The sequence below is a fragment of the Pipistrellus hanaki genome, assembly GCF_964339955.1.
Source record: "Pipistrellus hanaki genome assembly, chromosome: 3".
NCBI lineage: Eukaryota > Metazoa > Chordata > Mammalia > Chiroptera > Vespertilionidae > Pipistrellus > Pipistrellus hanaki.
In genome coordinates this window covers 158,296,409-158,308,555 of record NC_140505.1, presented here as the reverse complement: position 1 = coordinate 158,308,555, position 12,147 = coordinate 158,296,409, and the positions used below count along the sequence as shown (strand labels likewise).

The 12,147-nt window shown below is 38.9% G+C and overlaps 1 protein-coding gene across 1 annotated transcript in view; it reads left to right on the top strand.

The window, feature by feature from the left end:
• Positions 1 to 12,147, top strand: part of IRAG2 (inositol 1,4,5-triphosphate receptor associated 2) — a gene marked incomplete at its 5' end in the record, with an annotated part of 85,825 nt that overhangs the window by 40,257 nt on the left and 33,421 nt on the right. The window contains 3 exons of the mRNA XM_084876214.1: positions 8,530 to 8,591; positions 9,757 to 9,837; positions 10,981 to 11,077. Of these exons, the coding sequence (XP_084732340.1) occupies positions 8,530 to 8,591; positions 9,757 to 9,837; positions 10,981 to 11,077 (240 nt within the window). The remainder of the gene's footprint in view (positions 1 to 8,529; positions 8,592 to 9,756; positions 9,838 to 10,980; positions 11,078 to 12,147) is intronic.

Sequence of the window (12,147 nt, the reverse complement as noted above, 5' to 3'; positions counted from 1 at the left end):
TAAGGCAAGCCTAAGATGGAGCGCCTCAGATGTGTTTATTTTGGATTTCTTGTACCCTTTCTATTGTTATCTGAGATAAGAGTTTAAAGGAACTGGCCAGTTTTAAAGTAGCAGTGGTTATGCAACATTTTATTAGCATTTTTAAACCTGGAGAACTTGCTAGCTTTTAATAACTCTAAGTACTGGATTACGTTATTTCACTCTGTCACACAACATAAGGCTTGCTTTGAATGACACAACCTGTGTGTTATTTTAATGTTGCCCAGAGGGCCACAGAGAAGGTCCCTTTAGGATTAGAAGTGTTCATGTTGAAGGCATGAACAATAACCAAATCTGATTTATGATGTGTTTGCTTTGGACACTATGCTAAAAGGACTAGTCTTTTGGTCCCGTTATATTTATCTTTTGATTAAATCGATACTATACACCCCTGCCCATATTTTATAAAACTAAGAATTTATCACTCCTCCCAAAACCCCATGATTTCTTCTTGGAAGTCAACTTTTGTAACTTATCTCAAACAATATACATTCCTGATATTATGAACTTGCTACTGTCTTCCTAGTTTATCCTCAGGAGATAATTGGTCCAAATATTATTAAAGTAATTAAACTATTCAACCCAGCTGCCCTGGGTTGAATGCATGCATTTTCTTTGGGATGTCTCCTTTATGTCCCTAGATGCCCACAACCTGCTTGCTTTTAGGAATCTCTCTATTTAACTGTACTTTTTGTTACATAAAGAAGGTAAACGTGTCAAGATTATACTCTTATAACCATTTGCTTTTGAAGGTCTTCCTAATAATTCACTTAAAAAATCAACCTTTGCAAGAAGAGGGAAACTTAGGTAGTAGATACTTTGACAAGTTCTATAGAGCATGCTTCCCAGACAGATTGGACAAATGTCATGGAGGTAAGATGGTGACCACACAAGCATCCTCGAACCTTCTCCCATGACCGCTACCACCACGTGCTGTTTGAGTTCTGAGTCAACATTTGAATTCTGGGTCAGAAAATAAAAATATTGAAATCCATTGGTCCTTCTGAAACTTCCTGGTTAGCTTAATAAAGCCGTTACGTATTTAAAGCAACTCCTTGTTGTTCCATCTAAGAAGGGCTCACTAGCAAATGGTGTGGAGATGCTGTTGTTTTGTGCAGTGACAGTGGTCACAAAGTGGAACTAGGAAACTGTTTATGCCATTTGACTACAGATTCTGAACTTAGTGCTTAATGAATAATATTGTTCAGCTTTTCAGTTTGCCACCAGGACTGGACTGATTTGCGACATAACCAGCATAAGAGCTTGCCTCCATGAACTGTGCCATTAGAACTGCTAAACTTCTTGAATGGTTACTTATATGTTTTCTTCTGCTTTTTACCTTTGTGTGTACCTAAGTATCTGTTACAAGGCCAATACTGGATGAGTAGATTGATGTTTACTTTAAAAAGGGAATAAAAACATCTTAGATCCAGGGTGTGCACTCAACATACTAGAGTGAATCTAACATGAAACATACACTGATTGACCTAAACCATAACCCCTTTACTATTCATCCTTTCTTTTTTTCTTTCCTATCTGACATGAAATGATCATTGAGTCATTCATTTAATAGACAACGAGAGAATTACCATTAGAAACCAAGAATATTTCCTTGGGGAGAGAGCCTGAGAAGGTTTTGTTTATTATAACTCTTTTTTTGAACAGTGTCAATGTATGAACTGTATAGTTTAGAGAAGGCTTTCATTCTAGATTATCTCACTGGAAACTTTCTAGCTTGCTATTCTTAGCATGGAGGTCATGAGATATGGGACAGACAACAGCCTTACAACTTTGCATATGGATGAAAGGTGAGAGCCCCATGACCTCAGCAGGTAGTTCACAAGAGGGAAATGAAACAAAAAATGGGGCATTCAGGTAAAGGAGACACTTTAGGACAGTGGTCGGCAAACTCATTAGTCAACAGAGCCAAATATCAATAGTACAACAATTGAAGTTTCTTTTGAGAGCCAAATTTTTTAAACTTCTTCTAACACTACTTCTTCAAAATAGTCTCTCAAAATATCAGATCGTGATATTTTGTGGAAGAGCCACACTCAAGGGGCCAAAGAGCCGCATGTGGCTCGAGAGCTGCAGTTTGCCAACCACGGGTTTAGGATAGGTGTTGAAATGTGAGCCAAGGAGAAAACCAAAGTCAGATATAGCTCTCTCAACACTTCGAATGGGATGGAGTCCTAAATTTTCCCAAATGAAGGGTGCTGGTATGATGAAGTAACCTAGGGGTCAGCATAGCTTAATGATTAAGAGCATGGGATTTGACGTTAAACTCCTGCCAAAGAGAACCTGGAGAGAGTTGGGCAAATCACATTACCTCTCAGAGCCTCAGTGTCCTCTTCCAGAAAATGCAGCAGTTCTCATTTATAAGTCACATAATAAATGCGAAACAGTCACTAGTGCTTGGTCAGACTTGGTGCAGTCTGTTCTGCAGGGCATATTCCTGTCACGTTAATTGCCTCATTCATGATTGGCAGATGAGTGGTGGCATGTTCGTTTGCTATGGAAGTTAGATTGTTGTACTCACCATTTCCCTGGGAATAAGATCTGGTTGGAAGGAATAGAACTATGACCTTCCTTGGCTGCTGGCAGGCAGCAAGAGCCCTTTCTGCCGTCTTTTAAGAAAATTCAAAACAAGCGTCTGCTCCTGAGCCTCGCTTGCCAGAGAAGCAATACCCCTGCCTTGCGGGGCTCTGGCTTGTGGCTGACTGTATTCACTTTTGCGGCCGCCCTGCCTCAGAGTCCCACTGCCATCAGCAATTTTTTATAATTTCTTTATTGATTAAGGTATCACATATTTGTCCTCATCCCCCCATTCCTATCCCAAACCCCTTCCCACGCATGCCCCCCCCCCCCCCCCCCTGTTGTCCATGACCACTGGTTAGGCTTATATGGATGCATACAAGTCCTTTGGTTGGTCTCTCCCCCTTACCTCCACCCTCCCCTACCTTCCCTCTGAGGTTCGACAGTCTGATAGATGCTTCCCTGTCTCCGGGTCTGTTTTTGTTCATCAGTTTATGTTGTTCACTATTCCCCTAGATGAGTGAGATCATGTGATACTAGAAATACACTTGTAAGAACTGAAAATGAGACAAGCAATAATGATTATGCTGCCGAAACCGGTTTGGCTCAGTGGATAGGGCGTTGGCCTACGGACTGAAAGGTCCTGGGTTCGATTCCAGTCAAGGGCATGTACCTTGGTTGTGGGCACATCCCCAGTGAGGCGTGCGCAAGAGGCAGCTGATTGATGTTTCTCTCTCATTGATGTTTTTTTTTTTTTTTTAAATATATTTTATTGATTTTGTACAGAGAGGAAGGGAAAGAGATAGAGAGTTAGAAACATCAATGAGAGAGAGTCATCGATCAGCTGCCTCTTGCACATCCCCTACTGGGGATATGCCCGCAACCAGGGTACATGCCCTTGACCGGAATCGAATCTGGGACCTTTCAGTCCCCGAGCCGACGCTCTATCCATTGAGCCAAACCGGTTTTGGCTCTCATTGATGTTTCTAACTCTCTATCCCTCTCTCTTCCTCTCTGTAAAAAAATCAATAAAATATATATTTTTAAAAATAATGATTATGCTGAGAAGCAAACGAATCAGTCTTTAGTGAGTTTCTTTCTGGGCCAACAGTTCTTTTGAATCCCAATTTCAATGTCAAACAGTTCCTTATGTGTACATGTCAGTCATGACATTCCAGTTCTGGTTGGTGGACAAATGGTGGTAATGCAGGTCCAACTGTCTCTGGTTTGGTCCTGGGCAACCTGCAGCTATGCACAGCTGCTGACTGCTAGTATGGCAAGGTGTTGTCAGTGTCCATCAGCATTTTATTAGCACCTGCCAGCACCGGCTCAACAGTACCTGGTATCCTGTGAGGCAGCAGCCTTTGGCCATTTCCCCATGCACGTCTCAGTGACCTAAGTTACTTCCTGGGTACTAATAACTCAGTGACTGTGTTTGTGAGTGCTCTGATTTCTCTCCATCTCAAACTCATCAACCCTGCTATTTTTGTTCTTGTTCTAGTTTTAAAATTATTTTTTATGGATGAATAATGCGCATACTATAAAAAGTTCAGATCTTAACTTTACTGTGCAACCAGTTTGACAAATGCACATGAAAACACAGGATTTCTATAACCTCAGAAAGCTCTCCTGTGCGCTTGCCAGTCAACCCTCCCTCCCCCCGCATCCCCACCTTCACCACCACAAGGAGCTACCACTCACCTGATCTCTGTCACTGACGGGTTAGTTCAGCCTATTCTGGAATTGAGTTATATAGTAAGTACTTTGCATATGCCTGCCTACTCTCCCTCAGCATAATATTTATCCATGTTGTGTTGATCAGTGGTATGCCTTCTTCATGGCTTAGTTGTAAGTCTCTGTATGAACATTCCATAATTTGGTTGTTGTTTTTTGTTGTTGTTGTTTTTTTTTTTTCCTATTTGGACATCTAAATTATACAGTTTTTTGGTTGTTACAGAGAAAGATGCTATGAATATTCATGAATGGGTCTTTGTGTGGACATGTATTTTTAAAAATATATTTTTATTGATTGTGGAGAGGAAGGGAGAGGGAGAGAGATAGAAACATCAGTGATGAGAGAGAATCATTGATCGGCTGCCTCCTGCATGCCTCTTCCCCCCCCCCCCCCTCCTGGGAATAGAGCCCGCAATCTGGGTCTGTGCCCTTGACCAGAATCGAACCTGGGCCCCTTCAGTCTGCAGGCTGATGCTCTATCCACTGAGCCAAACAAGCTAGGGCTAGACATATGTTTTTATTTAACCTAGGATAATACACTAGGTCATAGTGTAGTTGTTAACTCTTAACTTTTAAAAAACTGCCAAGCAGTCATCAATAGCATTTATAGCATTTCACACTCCCACCAGCAATGTGTGGGAGTTCGAGGTGCTCCACAGCTCCAGCATTTGGTGGTGTCAATCAAAAGACTGACATTTTCCTCACTCTTCTGAGTGTCTCATTGTGGTTTTCATTTGTTAGGCTGGTTGGCTGTATCTTCTTTATGAAGTATCTAAGTCTTTTGCCTATTTAAAAAAATATATAGATTTTTATTGAATTAGAGAGAGAAGAAAGGAGAGGGATAGAAGATAGAAACATCATCTCATCGATTAGCTGCCTCCTGCATGTCCCCTACTGGGGATCGAGGCCGCAACCTGGGCATGTGCCCTGACTGGGAATCGAACGGGTGACCTCTTTGGTGCATACAAGGACACTAAACCACTGAGCAACACCAGCTGGGCATTGCCCATTTTCAAATTAGTACATTTGTCCTTTTGTTATTGTGCTGCAGTTGCAGGATTTTTTTACATAACGTATATAAGTCCTTTGACAGATATATGTCTTGTAAATCATTGTAGTTTTCAATGAACCCTGATATTTTTAATGCGCAATTTTATTGAACATGAGGTAACATATATTGTAATAAAAGTCCTTAACTCCCTAAAAGTCAACCATAATTGATAGCTAAAATTATTTCAGCTCTAATATTATGGTTTTGATTTTAAACAGTCAATTAATTGCAGGCTTTGCCTGAAAGCCTCATTGCACAGTCATTTAGAAAACCATTTTATCTCAGCTTCTTCCAAAGGCAATGTATCCAAGACACCTGGTCCCAGCCTACAGCACAGATGGCAACAGCAGGGGATGCAGTGCCCATTTTTTCTTGCTTCCATATGAAGCCTAAAATGTCCTAGAGACATGGCAGGTCCAGCTCCAGATACATGAAGGAGAACGCAAAGGTGAATGCAAATTAGGGTCATAAGCCAGCTTGTTTTGCCTTGTGAAACATATGGAAATAGTTGCTACACATTGCACAAAGCATCTGTTGAAATAAGGTTTACAATTTGAATGTTTGGAGATGGACTGTTTCTAAAACCCAAGATTGCCTCGCAGGAAAGCAGATGGGCAATTTAGACAGTCTTATACTAACTTGTTATTTCTTCTGAAACACAAGCTTAATTTGGAAATCCAAAGACAGTGTTTTTGGAGATATACAACCTTCAGAAACATAATGTTCCCAGCCACTTCTGAAAGCTTTGGTTGCTGTTTAGATGTAGGTCAAGAGGAGGATGGCACCTTATTTCTTAATATAGTTGACACAGAGAATTTTTAAAAATGGAATATTTATTAGAGTTCTAAGTATTAAGAATTTTTTAAAAGTTTAAATGATTCAAATATGTTAGAAACTAATCTCTCAGTGCATGGATTCATGTACATTGAAAGGAAATTAATTAGAAGAAATATTTTAATACTGCTATTTGCCTTTCTCTATAATAGAAGTGTCAACCAAATTGACAATTGACAATGACAGATCAAAACACATGTGTGTGATTGGCACCAGTGAGAGCTTTATATGTATCATGCATGCGCAAGTCAGCTTAGCCTTTTATATAGAGAGAATGAACTTGCTTAATTAGATCTGCTTTCTGATTTAGCTAAACTTTTCCCAGCCCAGTGAAGCACCCCAACTTCTCTTTTAGGTAATGTTCAACAACACAGCAATAAATATCAACATAAAGCAGATTATTATTGAAGATCATGCAGGTAGAAAAAAAGGGTAAAATATTTAACTGCTGCAGTGTTTGACTATATTCTACACAGTGAGAAAACCTGAAGTCATTTTCAAGGTCCACCATTTCTTACTTCTTTTCAGTCAGGTCAAGTTTCTAAACTTTCTAAATCTCCCTTGTCTTGCTAATGAAAAGAAAATGTAGGATTCTACTGAGTCTCCTATCTGCTTATTCCAGGACTTCTGTGAGAATCAAATGCAATAAGGCACGGGAAAATGCTTCACAGACATTTGGTTGAACTATAAAATGTTTGCACCTGGCTATAAAGCAAGCCATGTTCCTGGCCTGAAGAAACACCAGGAGGCTAATCACTAGGAAGAGGAAGCCTGCCTTTGCTATATGATATCATTATCCAGTGCTGGGCTGTGGGCCGCATTTTGTGCCATGGGATCTTGGCAGCATTTGCTGTGATTTGGTAGAGGGTGCTCCAGGGTGGTGACAGGGGCTGGGTCTCACTTGGGAAAAGCCGAGTGTTGGTTTGTCGGTGCCAGTTCCATGATGCCATTTATTTTTAAATGGCCAGTGTGTGTCATGGCAGCTCCTGGATTGAGCATCTGCACCCTGGTGGTTAGTGCTCATTATAGCTACTGGTCGGAAGGAAGGAAGGAAGGACACTTAGCTTTTAAATATAGATAGTTTTAAAATATATACTTTCTTCTTAGTGGGGCTAGTAACACTATCTCAAGCTTAGTTGAGAAATTATTTTTTAAAAATACTCATACAAAATAGAATTTTACATGGGTAAATTTATACATAATTAAAGACTTTTAAGCCTTTTCTTCTGAAAAAGTTTTAAAATTAGCTTATGTATTTATTTTTACATATATTAGCATTGTTTTCATGGCTCAGAATATTTTCAGGCTATTGCAATATCAAACATTTTTTACTTAATTTAAGATGTGTTTTCGACACCAGAGTAGCTGCTGCTAATTTTTTTAGCTGTTAGTGATTTAAAAAAATAATAATAATAATGGTAACTATTAATAGGCCTCCATCTAACAGAGCTTCCTACCCTCATTTAATTTTTGTTTTTAATCATCTGTGGGCTGAGAACACAGTCAGCTTGTGAGAATTATGCATAAATTCAGAGCTCACTTTCTGAGTGGAAGTGTGAGGCATTCCCACATGAAGAAAAGGCATGGATATCAACATCAATTTTAGTTGTTCATAAACTTTGGGCCTATTTTCTGATCTCGGCTATATCTCCAAAAAGTATAGATTAACATACGAGAAATATGTTACTATGTAGTTCAAAAAGTTAAATAGTATTGTTTTTTTCATTTCCATTATTCTAGAGATGAGAATTTGGAAGTTATTGAAAAGCAGATTTTATTTAAGCAGACACATATTTTTAATTTCACAAAAAAGTGCAGTGAATTCAGCATTGAACTGTGAGTCTGATCTCAGTTCCATGAATAACCAGTTATCACTTAAATCCTCTGGGCATCAGTGCTCCTATGATCTCACACCTGCTTGTAGGACTCCGGCATTCTAGGCCTTATTTCTAGGGCTCCCATCCTTACAGCTCAAGCGCAGGCTCAGTGGAAAGGATTTCCATATTGGCAGGGAATGACCTCTAAGGTGTATTCCCATTTTAAGATTGAATAACCTAAGACTCACATCTAGAAGACAATTCACTTGCATCTATCAAGGTCAAGTTTAAATACCCGATGGTGGTAATGGTTTTGCTGCTCAATCCTGCTTTGTTCTCCTGTTGCTTTGTTTTCACAAGTTGCCAGTTGGGAAGGCCACTCTCAGAACTCCTAATTTTCTCTTGCCTTTCCTCCACCTCCTCCCACCCACCCCGCTGTTTAAGGCTGTTAGAGGTTTATGAAATAAATTAAGGGAAAATGAATTGAAATATTAAACTGGCTATGAATTCTCTTTACAGCAACAATCAAGCCACTAAGAAAGAAGTTAATCCAAGGACAACTCCATGGCTTCTTGTTTCAGGTAAAAAAAAATAAAGAAAGAAAGGAAAGAAAGAAAGAAAGAAAGAAAGAAAGAAAGAAAGAAAGAAAGAAAGAAAGAAAGAAAGAAAGAAAAGAAAAGAAAACAAACCTCGATAATATGTGTTTAGTGTGGGAATGATGTACAAACTGTGTAAGGTTCCAAAGCTAATTTATAATGAATAGTTATTTTAATCATAAAATTAAGTAACCATCTTAGAAGAAAATGGTGGACTTGGTTGTCTTACGCACTGAACATGGTTAGCAAAACAAGAGGGAAGAGCTCACATTAATGAATGGTTTGTTGGAGGCAAGCTAATTGCATCTTTCAAAGAGTAGGCATTTTGAACTTATTATCTGTTAGAAACGGCCAGTTTTCAGTCTCAGACACCTCCTTTATGACACACTTGAATGGGCTTTGATGGTTACTGTCTCTTTTTTTCTCCTGTGGGAATTAAGCTTTCAACTCCTGCCTAGATATCTCAAGATATCTATGGGGGAGTTTAATGTATTTCTTTTCCTTATGACACTTGGTGAATTTCTTCTTTTTGTTCCTAAATGAAAAACATAAGGAACTGGAGGAGGGAGGAGAGAAGGGTGATATTCACATGTATCTGTTTCCAGACCATAAGGTAGGCACATCTGGTTAAGCAGGAAAAAAGATTTATTCATGTGGGAGATTAAGCTAGGCAGAGTTCCTAAAAAGCCCCTGCAATAAGTTAAACTGGAAAAACCTCCATATCTAAATATGCTTTAATCATTGTAAGAACACCAGAAAAGTTTTCTATTATAACGTAACTATGATAGATACGTAGCTACTTCTTGCACTAAGGCCATGATTCTATTGCTATATAATTTTCATAGGCACCATTTTTACTATTCTGAGTTAGGTCTTCCAACAAGCTTTTTTGGCCTCTACCTAAAGATTTCAGTGACCAATCAGTTTTTCTGTTCTTGACCTTTGGCCTTTATTTCTTCAGTAATGGGGAAATTGGCAACGAGAGGTTAACAATTACAAACTTGTTTCCTTAAAGTAAAACACACAATAAAGAACTGGTCATTTCCACCCTCCTCAGGTAGCATTCTCTCTCTTAAGTCTAATATGTTCTGTATCTTTGACTCTTTCACCATTCTGTCTTTGACAACACTCCACAATTTTCTCTTTACAGAGCTGTTTAGACGAGGAATTTCCTCATTATGATCCTTTGTCCTGCACAGATACAATTCACCAACGTCTTCAAGAACAACTGGTAAGTTTAAGCTTCTTGAAACAATGTAAGTGCCATTGTGAATCAACTCTATGCCAAAATAGAAAATTAAGTCCAGTATATATTAAAAGACCTAGAACTCTATACTGCAGATGGAAACCTATTTATTTTCTTGATCATGTTCATGAACACAATCCCGGTAGACCCTAGAAAAGGTGATGCTTAAATATTTTTATTGTAGTATTGTGAAGAATTATATAACTAAGCTTGTCCTTCACCCATACCTCTTTCCTCGAAGCCTTTGTTTATATGAAAGTGTCAATTATGGGGAATTGATTATATTAACATTCTGTTAAAAGTTATTTACCTGTGATTTTGAAAATTTTATTTCTATTGTTGAGGGTATTATAGATGTCCCCATTTTCCCCTGCGTTGCCCCCTCTGCCACTTCCCACACACTCCAGGCCTTCACTGCACTACTGTCTGGGCTACGCATATAAATTTTTTGGTTAATCTCTTCCCCCCCATCCTTCCCTCTGAGATCTGTCAGTCTGTTGCATGCTTCCATGTCTCTGGACCTTTTTGTTCATATGAGTGAGATCATGTGATATTTGTCTTTCTCTGACTCATTTATTTCACTTAACATAATAACCTCTAGGTCCATCAAAGCTGTCTCAAAAAGACAAGGGAATTAATTATGTTATGGAACTGTGGTTTTTAATAACAATTATACTTTATGCATAGAGTATCCTCTTTGGTCAAAGTCATGAAAGCTTTGTTACTGGGCATCCTTAATTTGCTTCCTGATTTCTCTTGCAGGGTTATTTGAGACCAGTTATATTCTTTCTACCTTTGGAGATGAAGAGAGTAGATTATAAAGTGTTATGTTGCACCACTTTATTTTTATTTTATTTTATTTATTTATTTTTAAATATATTTTATTGATTTTGTACAGAGAGGAAGGGAGAGAGATACAGAGTTAGAAACATCGATGAGAGAGTCATCGATCAGCTGCCTCTTGCACACCCCCTACTGGGGACGTGCCCACAACCAAGGTACATGCCCTTGACCGGAATCGAACCCGGGACCCTTCAGTCCCCAAGCCGACGCTCTATCCATTGAGCCAAACCGGTTCCGGCTGTTGCACCACTTTAGATAACTAATATTACTTGACTTTTTTTTCAGAAGCAGTCTTGCCATAAACAATCTAGTGGTCAAGAAGCAAGAATACATAAGACTCCCCTGACCTTCAAACATACATGCTGGTACACATCCCTGCTCGGTAAGCCTGGGTAACCCCTCTCCCAAACCGTATCAGACAGAGCTGGGTTAGGGTTATTTTAGAAAGGAAAGTAATCACATTTCTATTTGTATAGGAAGAGTTGCTGAATATTTGGATACTTATCCCTGAATTTAGTCCATCAACTAAATTTCACAGAACAGTGCAGTGAATTCAACATCTCTGATCACAACCTGGTTGTGTTTAAAGCAAAAGTTAATGGCTAGTTTGGAAATGGCAAAATAGGATGATTATCAAAATAAACTTAAGAAGAAATGAAAAAGAAGTGATTTGTAGGTCATCTCAAGTACAGAAAGGAAAACTACTGCCACTACCAATGGAATCGCCTTTTGGTGTCAGACAATGATTAGTGCTAGAGGTGATTTTACTGACATTAACTCAGTGATAACAGCGACACAACAACTTGGACAGCACAGTTTTCTGCTCTTCACATGTTTATTAACTGATTTCATTCTCACCACATCCCTTAGAGGTAGATGCTAATTTAATTCCCATTTTGAAGATAAGAAACATTGAGTTACTAATTAGCCTAAGCTCATGTGTCACTTTATATGTAAGTAAACTGAAGCTCGGAGTGGTTTACGTATATATACAAGATCACACAACTGGTATGTGACAGTTAGTAGTTGAACTAAAAAATGTTGGTTGATTCCAAAGCCTATATATTTTTTTCTATTTCCTATAGTCATTAAGACAAACAAAAACAAAAACTGTCTGTTACTCTGACAGGTTTTCTCTTTAGGGATAGTAAACTATTTCTGTAAAGGGCCACATAGTAAATATTTTAGGTTTCACATGCCATATGGTTTCTGCAGCAACTACTCAACACAGCAGCCATGGACAATACTGAACGAATGGGTGTGACTGTGTTTCATTAAAACTTTATTTACAAAAACAGACAGCTGGCTGGATTTTGCCCTCTGGCTGCAGGTCCTTGCCCCCCCTAGTTGCTTAGCAGACAAGGGTTTTCTGAACCCACCCCACCTCTTTTTCCCTGCTTTAAAAAACAAACACTTGGCATTTCTACCCTGTATAATGACACATCAGGGGAA